The following is a 13,578-nucleotide window of genomic DNA, read 5'->3' as shown; positions in this document are numbered from 1 at the left end:
CACACTGATCCAGATCTTTCTTGCATGCCCAGTAGAAACAACACACCATCCCTGGAAACCACGTTGCTTGAAGTAACAGTTCTGTCTTTGCAGCTGTGCTTTAGCACAGTTACTAAACCAGTTCACTAGGACAGCAGTTAACATATGGGAAATGAGAAGTAATGTCATCAGAGCTCTATCTAATGGGATAGATCCTGGGTCTACCATGGAACATTCTTGGTGTTAACATCTACATTTTTTGCTTCTAGTAAAAGTAAGCCTGAGTTTGAAAGGCTTCCAAAAATCTGTTCCTCTTAAAGGATCAGCTACTAGAAATTGTAAATAAAGCAGTCTTTAGGAGAGGCTTCAGGAGGCCAAAGTGCTGCATCTTTGTGCATACAACATTATTTTGTCTTTGTTTTGTCTTTCAAAAGCAATCTGCTCTTGTAGTAACTGAGAAGTGGCAGCTAGGGACCTAGGTCTGCTTGTTGTTCTTTACCTTGTGGATCATGTGCTGACTTTTTTTGCTTTTGCCCAGTAAGAGACAAACTGCTCTTACCATGTTTCCTTGTACAGGCATACCTCGGAGATATTGCGGGTTCGGTTCCAGATCACTGCAATAAAGCGAATATCGCAATAAAGCGAGTCGCACAAATTTTTTTGGTTTCCCAGTGCATATAAAAGTTATGTTTACGCTATGCTGTAGTCTATTAAGTGTGCAATAGCATTATGTCTAAAAAAAACAATGTACAGACCTTAATTAAAAAATACTTTATTGCTAAAAAATGCTAACCGATGGAAAAATGGCGCCGATAGACTAGCTCGACGCGGGGTTGCCACAAACCTTCAATTTGTAAAAAAAAAAAAAACAAACAAACAAAAAAACACAATATCTGCGAAGCGCAATAAAGCGAAGCGCAATAAAATGAGGTATGCCTGTATACAACATGCACTCCAATTTTCAGCAGCTGGTTTTGGAGAAAATGCATATTTTATGAGAAACTAATGTTTTTGTTTAATGAGGATATCGCCTTTGGTGAAGAAGGCATTTGGCTCAATTTCCATTTTTTAAGTCTTTTTGGTACCAAAGCTAACAAACTCTGTTTATTCATTGTCCTTTGCCCTGAAGTGAACTTCAGGCTTTGCTGTATACAACAAAAAAATGGAAGGAAAAGATGTGGGATGCCCAAATTTGCTGCCCAGCTATGCATCAGATTTGCTATATTGAGCAAAGATCACTGAGGATCAGTGTAGTTTGTGTGCAGAAACTAAATTACTCTATATTTGGAGCTTCTGAGAAGAAAGTGGAGAATTAGATTGACTTAATTTTTAGGAGAAGCTGTTATACTGTTTAAGCCTTTCACTGGTTTTTAAATAAAGCCCCATTAAAAACAAAGTAAGCACTTTATAGCCTGACTTCAAAATAATTAGTTATGTAAGTTTTTTATTGTCTTTTTAGTACTCTAGCTCTTTTTACATAGAAGAAGAAAACCTCTTTGGATTCAGGGAGAAATTTTAAAAAACTTTGACACTGAATAACTTGGGTAACACTGGAAAGCAAAAGCCTAGTAATTTTTGGAATTGGTTTGGTGTGGTTTTCAAAGTTGATTATTCTGATTTTTATTAGTGCAGTTCTAACATGCATTAATACAAGCTTCATGGAAAGAAATCTTATTTGGCTGCAAGTAATAACCTTGATTGGCCTTTTTTGAGCTAAACAGCTGTGGGGTTCATAACTCTTAACTCTTCTTGCATGTTTACTGCAGTTGAGACTTGCATGAAAACACTAACTGCCTTCTCTCTCTTCTCCCTGATGTGCACCAAGGCTGCCAGACAGATCAAAGATAGGTACAGTACAAAATCTACACTTTTTGCTTCTAACTAATATTTTTTGCTGAAGTCAAGCTTTTTTTTTTACAATCTGAAAGAAGCACTCTAAAAGCTTTCAATTTCTTTTGGATTTTCGTACTTGCTGTTCTTGAAAACAAAACCCAAGACTACTGCAACTAAACTACTGAAAGGCTATTAAAAATCACTTATGAGTGTTTTCATTTTGCATGTAATCACTTTCATGCTCTCCTTTTTATCCAGTTCAAGGGTCTGCAACCTATGGTACATGAGCTGGATCTGTCCACCAAGTGATTGGATCCAGCCTGTGAAGCTTAAGCACATCTGCATTGATTTGCCAGCCGGGGATGTCTGCAACAGTTCTGTGGGAGGCTGGCAGGGAAGGGGCAAAGTGGTGGTGCAGGAAGCAGTGGTTGGCACCAGGAGCTGGGCCAGAAGATGTAGCCTGCCTTTGGAGCTAGCTCCATTAAAGCATCCCACCACTCCAGAAGGTTGTTGATGTGTTTTTGTTTGGATGCCTCATGAAGGAGGAGGATGGGAGACTTTAAAAAAAACAAACACAAAACCCCAAAGTGGTTATATATTTCAAAATTTCTATTGGGTACACTTTGATGTTGACAGTATTCCTTTGGATTCATGATTAGAGCATCATGATTTTATATCTTAAATTCTCTACAGGCTTTAGTATTTCAACACATCTGAAAAATCCTACATAGTTAGTGCTCTTTCTAGCTGCTTTATTCTAATGTTTACAAAGACTGAATATCTTTCTGGTGATTTATCAACAGTTCTGCTCTTGATGGGTTCACTGTCCATGTTAGACTCTTAACTATGGCATCCTCTTTTTGGACGTGAAGTCTTCAAACCACTTTTTCCTCCAAAGTGGATTAAAATGCCACAACTTAACAAACATTTTTATTGTGAAAAAGCTTAAGATAAACCTAACTCTCTTCTGGGCCAGTACAATCTATTAATCATGCTCATCAATCTGAGACCACTCTAGCAGTCTCCACAGATATTTAAAGCTGTGTTGTTTTTTGTTTTTGTTTTTGTTTTTTTTGGTGTTTTTTTGTTTTAAAGCTCTTGGATGCAAGTTATTTGAATAGAAGATCACTCGGGGGGGACAAAAAATTCCAAAATGTACTATGGATCAAGCAGACTAATGTATCCTGAAAACTAAAATGTATAAATTGAATGTCCAAATTGTCAGAAAAGCTAAGGCATGTCAACACTGTCCGAGCACTGCACCAGACAGCACTGCTCTGTGTACTGCCTCTGGATCTGGAAGTAATGTGGCTACATTAGTGAAGCTCTGTGCTTGCAAAGGTAATTCTAGTTTTAGGGGTGGTGCACACAGACTTGTATGGCATGTGTCCAGTACAGTGGTGCCTTGTGCCTTGCTTGGGCAGTATACATTTGTCCCTTGCTTCTCCTGCTAGAGTTCATGTCCAGGTGAAATGGGCATTCTTTGTTAATGGAAAAGCTCCACCCCACCCCCAGCTATACAGAAAGCATCTTTTTTGTAGAAAAGTTTTGAAGAGTGGTGGTAGCAGGTGTTCATGACAGCAGATGTTGAACTGTCTGTCAAATAGTTAATCCTTCATAGATTCTTGCGAACTCCATTTTTAAGTGCTGCTAGTTGAAATCAGGGTTGTCAGGTTATGAACTAACTGAAAGTTTGATGGGGTCCTGCATGGAGCATGTGCCCCATGCTGGTTTCCTGTGCCAGTCCAGCCCCACATGCCATGTGTGGCATGCACAGATCCCAGAGCTTGTGGTATACAAGGCCCCTAGGGCTGGCACAGGGCATGTGCTGCTCGTAGCACAGGGAAGGGAGGGGAAGGAGGGTTCAGGAAATGAGCTACATGCAGTGAGCAACCCTTGTGCTGCTTGCAGTACTGGGTCCATCCTGTGTGCTTCAGGCAGCATGTGCCCTATGCTAGCTCTGGGGACTGCATGCACAGTGAGCCCCTAGGGCTTGTGTGTGCTACATGCAGTGCATGGACTAGACTTGGCACTGCAGGCTCTTCTCAGGGTGGAGAGTTTGGCCCACAGACTGACTTTCGATGCTTATCTTGGGGTTTGACATGCCACGCTGTGTTAAGTTTGAGCTGGTCTTCAAATTGCTTTTAAAAAAAATTTTTAAAAAAATTGTTAACAAGGAATTGGTTGTTTTGGCAATTGGTGAGAGCTTAACTTTTTGATCTGAAGAATGTCCACAGTAATATACCACATTTTGCTAATGTGCTTTTCTTACCTTTAGAGTCACAATGGCCTCAGCATTTCGCATCTCTTTGAAACCTAAGGTCAGTGATAACATGACTCACTTGATGGTGGACTTCTCTCAAGAAAGGCAAATGCTCCAGGCTTTAAAGTTCTTGCCAGGTAAAACTAAAGTCTTTATGATTTAGATGAATTTTCTTGTTGCAGCATTAGGGATGAACAATATAATTACAGTAAAAGCTGTGTTAACCAGCACTTTATTAGCCAGAAAACTATTAACTGGCATCCGAGGGATGCGGCAAAAGCAAAACCAGAAATACCACTTCCGGGTTTCGCTGCCGCCACAAGCAGTGTTCTTGCCACTTCTTTGGCCCATGGCCCAGGGCAAAGCAGCCTGTGCAGGGCCTCCCGTTCCTGTCCCCTGGCAGAGGGTGCAAATTTTAATTCTAACCTTCTTGTATTAGATGGTAATTTCATAGATTCATTGCTATTTGGGTCGGAAGGGACCTTAGCAGATTGAGTCTGACCCCTTGTCCTGGGCAAGAAAGAGCGCTGGGGCAGATAACCCCAGCCAGGTGCATGTCCAGCCTCCTCTTGAAGACCCCCAAGGTAGGGAGAGCATCACCTCGCTTGGAAGCCTCTTCCAGATTCTGGCAACACTTACCGGAAAGAAGCTCTTTCTGATGTCTAACCTGAATCTGCTCTCTGTCAGTTTGTGGCCGTTGTTCCTAGTTTATTCCAGGGGGTGCCCTAGTAAACAGATCATCTCCTATTCCTTGCTGCCCCCCATGATGAATTTATAGGCAGCCACAAGATCACCTCTCAGCCTTCTCTTGTGGAGGCTGAAGAGATCCAGGGCCCTCAATCTCTTCTTGTAAGGTTATGCCTGTAGGCCCCTAACCGTACAAGTGGCCCTCCTTTGACCCCTTTTAAAATTCTCCACATCCCTGTTAAAATGTGGCACCCAAAACTGGATGCAGTACTTCAAGTGTGACCTGACCCATGCTGCATAAAGGGGAAGTATCACCTCCTTGGACCTGCATTAGTGGGTGCATGACAAAACATAATAAAATGCAGTTAGCTTTGCTGATAACTTTGTCACACTGATGACTCGTGCTCATCTTGGAGTCAACAGTGACTTCAAGATCCCTTTCTGCTGCTGAGAAGGTCCTCCCCCAGCCTGTAAGCATGCTGGTGATTTCCTTCTTCCTAGGTGCAGCACCTTGCATTTGTCTTATTGAACTGCAACCTGTTCTGTTCCACCCACTTTTTTTTTTTTTTTCCCCCAACCTGTTCAGATCTGCCTGGATTTGTTCCCTACCCTTTGGTGTGTTAACTTTACCCCATAATTTGGTGGTATCCATAATGATATTTTTCTCAAAAGACAATATTATCCTAATCCCACCCCTCTCTCTCTCTTTTTTTTTTTTTTTTCTTTGACTACACTGTGGGAGTAGCTGCCATGAACTCATTCCCAGAGTGGGTAAAATTTCCATCCCTGCCGCTTCTGGTTGACCCAGGGGCAGGGGGAGCTCCAAAGCTGTAGTTGCCTTGCTCTGGCCGGACTGTGTGGGGAATCAGGGTAGTGATAGAGGGTCAGAAGGGGTAGCCTGCCTTTTGGAGCTAGCTCCATTTTTAAAGCATCCCACCACTGTAAAAGGTTGCTGATCCATGTGCTTGGATTCACAGAACACAAATGTCTCTAGGTGGAGCAGGCTACCCAGTTGCTGTACATTGTACTATCAAGACCAAACTTGCAGCGTGGGGAGAAAATTTAGATCCCTGGATATGGGGTCTAAAAAAGTGGAGTTTAAAAAAGTGGGGCAGGACATCGTCCCAGATCATGCCCTGAGGCAACCAGAGGCTGGGTCCTCCACAGAGATGCTCTGGCTACCAGAGCATCTCTGGTTGTCCCCTCACCCTGGTGCTGAAGCATGCGGCCTGCCAGGCAGCATGCTGCAGCACCAGGGCTCCACTGCCAGTAAGTAAGGGGTTGGGGGGATTGGAGGAGGGGACTGTGGGGGGGGGACCCCTGCTGGCTCTGCCTCCCCACCCCAGCATCTCCATAGGAAAACAAACAAACAAAACCCTGGTACTTACTGGCAGCCCAACTGCTGTCTGCATCACTGGGGCTTTGCCCACACAGTGCACAGCAGAGGGACAGCCCCTGCCTTGTGTTGCCTGGGGTGGGGCTCTGCCAGGAGGCCCCAGAGCACCACCCCCTCCCCCAGCCTGTGCTTCTAGGGTAAGTAGAGGTTCTTTTCTTTGTTTTTATTTTCTAAAGTGGTGCCTGGGGTTTGGGGGGGGGCAGCCATGGGGGCCTAGGGGTGCAAGTGGGGGCTGGGGCCGGGTAGCTGGGTGGGTTTGGGGGGGGCGCTGGAGTGAGGCATGTGGGCTTTGCGGGGGGGCATAGCCCCTGTGTGGGGACTGTAGCCCCTGTGGGAGGGCAACAAAATATGTATTCATGAAACACATTTAGAGTTCACTTATTATGATGGAGACAGGTAGGCTTCCACATGGCTTTAACATTGTAGATATATCAGTAAAACCATTGCCCAGCTGATTTCTCTCTCCCCTAGTGGTCTTTTGTTTTCCTTGTGGAGGAACATGGATTTTTGGGGTGTATTACAGAGTATCTTTAGGGCTTTATTTGTCAGGGATTTTTTTCAGTTTTCTAATGGGGAACACTGGAATTCCTGCTATTGAGGCCAGTGGCAGGACCCTGCCTGCTCAGAGCTGGCACCTAGGACCCAGCTGGCTGTGGCTGACCTCCTGGCCAAATGGGGCCAGGAGGACATGTTTTGACAGTTCAGAGCAGGCCACCGCACTGGGAGCATCTTCCAGGGGATACCTGCCCAGATGGCCAGGCAGGGAGCACACATGGCAGTAGTGCTGCGCAGAGGCCAACTCTGCAGCCACAGCCTGCTGGCAGCTGGCCTGGAGGGGCAGATGCCTCTACTGGCTGTGTGGTCCCCATCCAGGTCTGGCAGGTGCACAGCAGGTTACAGCCAGGCAGCAGCCCCCCCTGCCAGACTGCTGCAGTGGGTAGAGGGTGCAGGAAACTCTCAGGGCTGCAGCAGCAGTCCAGCTGGCACAAGGGGCTGGTGTCCTCAGGTATCAGTTGGCTGGGTTCCAGAAGCTCCTGAGAGCAAGTAGCCCTGAGCTACTTGCAAGGGCAGCTACTTTTTGTACTGATGGGGCCAGGATAGGGCAGCTTTTTATACTGCTGGGGACAGCAAAGATGGTGGCCCTGGGCTCTAGCTCCCCCTGACTGCAGATCTGGGAGGAGCCAGGCAAGGTTATTTTGCCCCAAGTGGCACAGCTTGCTCCTTAACAAAGTACATGTCCAAGCACATGCGCTGAGGCAAAAAGCCCCGGCTCAAATTTGCTTTGCCTCTATTTGAGCTGCTGTAAGCGCACATGCTTGCATGTGTGGATGCACCCCTGGAGGCTAAGGATGGCACTAACAGCTCAGTTGTTCTTGGGTCTTGTATGTAAAGGAAGAAGGTTGATATGTTGCTTGCATTGCTTACTTTCCCGCAAATGGGTATAAAATTGGTCTGTTGCAAGTTGCTATGTATAGATCCTAAAACATGCACAAGAACATGTATAAAAAAGCACTGTTTCCAGTAACTTCTACTGTGCAGCTGGCTGCTCTTTTTCCCCCCAGTGTTAGTGGGTTGTATATTTAGTTATGAGAGAGACTGTATTGATCTCTCTTTCTCTCTCTTTTTAAATGGGGGTTCTTTGTAATTCCATTTGAAATGGAATTCTTCTCATGCAGGGGCTTTTAAACAGGGCCCCATGGGATCCTGAGCTTTTGTCAGGGGTGATTAGAGGGTCTCCATAGAGACTGGGGGTAATGGTAGTGGTTGACCTGGAGCTGTGTGTATTTTAACACTGAGACATTGTTTACACTTACCTGTCTCTCTTTACATCTCCAGAAGTTCTGGAGGCGGGCAGGAGCTGCTAACTGCAGTCTTCAGTGTACATGCACATCTGGCAGCTCTGCTACTCCCTCTGTAGCTTTCCTGTCAGACAGCAAAGTGCATTCTGGGGAGGCATCAGTTGCTGAAAGGGCAGTGGAAGCCATCAAAGTGTGGGCATATTTATATGGTAGTAAAGATGGTGTGTGTGTTTCTTCCACCTGGCAGAGGTGGTTTTACTCTGCCAAAGCAAGTTTCTGCTCCTGCTTAATAGCTTTGGGTGGGCATGCACTTCACTTTTGCCAGCAGAACTAGAGTAGTGTAGACCAGCCTTTTTTTTTTCTTTCTAATGCTGCAACTCCATACTGGTAGTTCTGTCTCTATGCAACTAGAATCTGATAATCCAGATAAGAAGTATACAGTAGAAGCCACGCTTGGGTAAGGGCTTCAGTGATGTTTTTTGTATTTTTTTTTTTCCATTGGGAGATAAGGGTCTTAAATCTGTCTAAACTTATGATCACATTAACCACTAGATTTTCATAGTAAGGGTGTTGGGTTCATAGTTACAACTTGCACTTCTAGGTTTTCAGCACTTGTGCTATAACACCTTAAGTTGTATTGGTACATTTGAAAAAAGTTGTTTGTTAACTCTTCATCCCTGCATCAACCACCCCCAATCACTAGTGCGTCTTTTCTCTTCAGTGGTGATTTTAGCTCCTAAGCTGGTTCTGTATCTTTTTATTGTCCTGAGAGACCTGAATAAAACCACTGAATGAGATGCAGATATAGTGTTCAAGTATCTTCATGTATTTCAGCCTAAAAAGTAGCTCTGGAAATGACTCTGTTTTACTTGGCAAATATGTTCCTGTAATAGTAGCCAAGTATTGGAGGGCAGAGGAAACAAATCTACCTTTAAGAAATATGATAAATGCTTTTTGATATTAAACACTGGACATCTCTCTTCAGCCCATTAATATGTTGGTGTTCAGAGGCTGAAATGATGTTGATATTTGAACTATTTCCAGCTCGTAGTGTTTAAAGATATAAGCCCTTAAACCTTGAAATTAGTTTTATATAGTGTTTGACTGACATCTGGTCATGCATACTGTGTAATGTTATAATATAACATTACTGTGTACACACTTGTATTATAACTTTACTCCACAGAGCAGAATAGCCTGTTGCAAAGTGTTCCAATTTGTGGGAATAAAGTACAAAGAGTACTTTAAAGGGTTCTGAAAATAGGTTTTTGAAGAGGTCAGGAAATTGAGTGAAGAACTACCTTTGCAAAGGGGTTCTTGTGTCCACCTAAACTTGACTCCCAAGGTTTATTGAACATAGCAGGGCTTAGTAATTTAAAAGTACAATTGATATCTCAACCTTCTGGCTCAGTGGCAGGCAATTATTTTGGGCAGAGGGCTGCTTACTGAGTTTTGGCAAACCATCCAGGGCCGCAGGGCAAATAAATTTAGAAAATTTAATATTTGTGGGGCCCCGCGGGCCTGATAGAATGGCCTGGTGGGCTGCATCTGGCCCCCAGACTGCATTCGCCTGCCCCTCTTCTGGCTTGTTTGCTCTGTTCACTGGTTTAGCTTCAGAAGAGAAATTTGTGAAGTTGTCTGTATGGTGAAGTGACAGCCTACTGGCAAGGCTTGATCTTTTAATTAAGGATGCAGTGGCCAATAATTAACCAGCCATATTGGCTGATGCCAATCCGATAACCAATATGCAGCCTGGCAGATTGGGGAACAGCATCTGGCAGGTAAATCTGAGAAGGGGCAGACTGAGGCCCACATCGGGAGCAGGGACAGGAACTGCCCAGCTCGGGTAGTGATTGTGCCCCTGGGAGTGGGACTTACTGGCTGAACACTGCTCTTCAAGCTACTGGGCTGCATTTCTGGCTGCGTGCATGGCAGCTGCATGCATACATGCAGCATTTATTGATGACATTATCAGCTACACCTGCCAAAAAAAGCCAGATGCCAATTTTGTTAACTTTCTCTTTCTCAGTGCCAATCCAATATGGACCAGTAAATTGATAAAACTCTACTTAGTACTTAAATTCTCAACTGTTCCTTTTCTTTTTAATAGTACATTCTTCCATGTATATATTACCAGTGCGCAAGCTTAATTTGAGCTTCTCATTTGATGAATTTGTCGAGAGAATTTTAATACAGGTGGGGGAGGCTGTCCAATGTGCTTGAAGGTGCTCTGCAGTTAGTGGTTATCTGAAGATGCTGATCTGCTCTAGTAAGAATACCCAGTCATGATCAAGGAGGATCAATAAAAACAACATCTGGTTACTCGAATCTGTTTTCTGAACCAGGTTCTCACTTTCATAGTCCTGAGGATTTTGTAAAGAGGGACTTGACACTTTATTATTTAGTTTTCTCAGTAAATAAATATTTTTAAATCGGCTTGGGAGATTTCAAGGAAAACTGGATCTCAAAATTAGGGGATTCTAGGTCAGTCTTAAAAATACATGTCTTAACAATAGCCTTGTTCCCAATTTGTTTCCAAAGTGGGAAATAACTGCTTACTCTTAACAAAGGTTTGAAAGAAAAATAAACTAGCAGTTGGTTACTTCTACCAAAATATTTTATATTGGTACAGTCTTACATGTTTTGGTGTATAAGTTTTTTGTTAACCTAGTATCAACTACTCTAAATAGTTTATTTCATAGGACGTCTTGGTATCTTTTGTAAACTTGGAATATATGAAAAAAGTCTCTGAATGCAACTATTGTAGCGTCTCTGATGGAGTCTTTCTATAGGATAAACTGTGTTCTTGCTATGCAATATTATGAGTGCTCTAACAAGAGTTGTTTTAAAAAGATATGAAAGAGAATTGGGACAACTTAAGAGCAGAGCATTTTTAAGGAAGTTATTTTAACCATGGAATGACAATCATTAATCCCCTCCAACTTTTAACTAGGGAGACCTTATTATATGGTTACTGTTAGTAGAATATAAAATCAGCTCCTTTTCTAGCACTAACTTGTGTTTCTTATCAAAGTGATCATTTTAATATTCCCTTTCATATATGCATTCTGAGTGAAAGTTTGCCAGTGCTTGTTGAAATGCTGGAGATAGAATAAAGTTGGTGAAAGGAATGAGTGCAGTTGAAACAAAGACAATTTACAATCCTTTGCTCAGGAGAACAAAGAGTACAGTATTATAATTAGTAAATCCTTTTCATCATTACTTTTAATGTGCTTTTTGTCTCTCGCAGTTCCTAAAGCTCCAGAGATAGACACAGCAGAGTGTTTGGTAGCTGACAACACTGTAACAATAGCCTGGAGAATGCCAGAAGAAGACAAAAAAATTGATCATTTTGCTCTGGAATATAGGAAAACTAACTTTGATGGGCTTCCTCGTGTGAAAGATGAAAGATGTTGGGAGTTAATCGAGTATATAAAAGGCACTGAATATACGTTATCTGGTAATAATTGCTTATATACACTTCGCTTAAATGACCTCAAACAGGATTGATATAACATTTGAAATTGGCATTTTTTGATAAATCCAGCATGGATTAAAGGGGGGGGGGGGTTGTATGTGTGGATGTGTCCTTCAGTGGCAAACAATTTGTAAAAAGTAAAATATCCAGTAAATGTTAAAAGGGCTTTCAAATGATCAGCTGCAGGGGCTTTATTTATATAGACTCCATGTGTCCTTTTTTTGTTGTTGTTGCTACTCTTTCTTATTAGAGGCAAAATTTAGAACATTTCTCTTACCTTCCTTGAATTTTATTACTGTTTGGATCCATAAATTAAATAATTATTCAGTACTTTTTTTTTCCGCCCCCCCAGGTCTAAAATTTGACTCCAAATATATGAACTTTAGAGTACGAGCTTGTAATAAGGCGGTAGCAGGGGAATACTCTGACCCAATAACTCTGGAGACCAAAGGTAAAATTTGGATCGCATCTTGTATAAATATTAAGAAAATGGTATCTTAAGCAGCAAGGAATATGTAGTTCAGTAGAATTTTAAGTAACTGAACTTTACATCAGATTGAACTTGGATATAAGAATTGTATGAACTATAATACAACTTCTTTTGGCTGGTATTTATATTAAATAAAGAAGCCAAAGGCAATAGATACCTTGTTTCTAGTGCAGGTTATGTTGGGGGGGGGGGGAGACTTTAAGCTGCTTTACTGATATGCATGCTTGTCTTGGCCAGCACTTGTTTTCAATTTGGATGGTACATCATCTCATCTGAATCTGAAAGTTGAAGATACTTATGTTGAGTGGGATCCTACTGGAGGCAAGAGCCAAGAAAACAAAATAAAAGGAAAGGAGAATAAAGGCAGGTGAGAACTGGTAACTTTTTTGTAAGACTTATTTGATGCCTTAGACAAATTAATCCTAATCAAGTTATGGCACTGGAGTATCTTTTATGTAAGTATTTGCTAGAAGCATTAAGTTCCTTTTGAATGGACACAACTATCTTATTGCCAGCATTATTGGCAGTTTCCTGTACACAGTGTTATGCCAAAGACCCCAACTACAGGACTTGCCTGGCACAGCTGACTGCCTATAAATTGGACCAGGAAGTGATGGAAGGCAGGGGTAGGAAAACAGCAATAATACCACCTTTTTTTTTTTTTCTTGTATGCTGCATGTCCCCCAAAAAGAGACTCCTCCTTCCCAAAACATGGTGGATGGAGAGGGACTTTCATGGAGTAATGACTGAATGCTGGCCACATGCAGCAGAGGTGAAATTCACTCGTCTGCCTCCCTTGCCTTCTCTGCTGCTCAGCTAAAAAGCTAGAAGTTTAACTCCTGTCACTGACAGCTAGGCAACAGTTGTGATTAGGTTAAATCTCTACCTTTTGGCTGCAGAGCAAGGGGAGGAAGTGTTGCAGAAGAGTGGACTTCATACCTGCTACACAACCTGGGGGAAGCACAGAACATGGCGATCACTCCAGTATTTCCATGCCAGAATGGAAGTATGGGAACAAGCTCCCTTGCTTAAGATGTGAACTCCAATTTTTGGATAGTTTAACTCTTTTGGGGGGGGGAAAGGAGGGTGGGAGAGTAGGTATGGTATGTGATGTAACAATGGTGTGTTCTTCTCTCAGCAGCACAGTTTCTTCCCAAGAACCAGGATAGGAAGGATTTAGTAGTGGGTTAAGGCAGCACTTCTCAACCTCTGGGTCGCGACCCAAAAGTGGGTTGCAAGAAATGTACGAAAGGGTTGCAAATAAACTCTGGACGTTGGTACCTGAATTTTTTACTGAAGATTATTTCAGTATGCTTATAAATAGTAATATGAGGGTATTGCATTTATTTCACTGTATTAGTAATTATGAATAAAACTAGCACATTGCATTATTAGATAATGGAAGTTATCTAACACTTGAATACAAACACACTTCCAACTGCTGCAGATTGCCTGTAGAATGATACTCATTTTAAAAGACTACTAAGATTTGACTTGGGTAGATGTGTAACAGTTGACTAGTAGTTTTTAACAGTTGCTTATTTCTGTCTGACAGTGGCCAGATTACTGTACTGAAGAACAATACAAGGTGATAACCTACCTTTTCTTTATTTTAGGATCTATCCTCTAGCCTTGGTTTAAAAAAAAAAATGG

General features: G+C 42.4%; 1 protein-coding gene across 3 annotated transcripts in view; it reads left to right on the top strand.

Annotated features, from left to right (window-relative positions):
• The window catches only part of FSD1L (fibronectin type III and SPRY domain containing 1 like), a 56,505-nt gene that overhangs the window by 25,149 nt on the left and 17,778 nt on the right, over positions 1 to 13,578 (top strand). For 2 of the 3 annotated variants that reach the window (XM_090038918.1, XM_090038916.1), the window contains 6 exons: positions 1,805 to 1,827; positions 4,091 to 4,212; positions 11,208 to 11,417; positions 11,788 to 11,886; positions 12,163 to 12,292; positions 13,481 to 13,513. In XM_090038918.1, coding sequence (XP_089895044.1) covers positions 1,805 to 1,827; positions 4,091 to 4,212; positions 11,208 to 11,417; positions 11,788 to 11,886; positions 12,163 to 12,292; positions 13,481 to 13,513 — 617 coding nt within the window. The remainder of the gene's footprint in view (positions 1 to 1,804; positions 1,828 to 4,090; positions 4,213 to 11,207; positions 11,418 to 11,787; positions 11,887 to 12,162; positions 12,293 to 13,480; positions 13,514 to 13,578) is intronic. The other variant, XM_090038917.1, reaches the window with a different exon arrangement.

This window comes from Crocodylus siamensis, chromosome 3 (genome assembly GCF_052110815.1).
Source record: "Crocodylus siamensis isolate JL-2025a chromosome 3, ASM5211081v1, whole genome shotgun sequence".
In the NCBI taxonomy this organism is placed as follows: domain Eukaryota; kingdom Metazoa; phylum Chordata; order Crocodylia; family Crocodylidae; genus Crocodylus; species Crocodylus siamensis.
The sequence above is the reverse complement of the archived record's forward strand: the minus strand, read 5'-3'. Positions and strand labels throughout refer to the sequence as shown.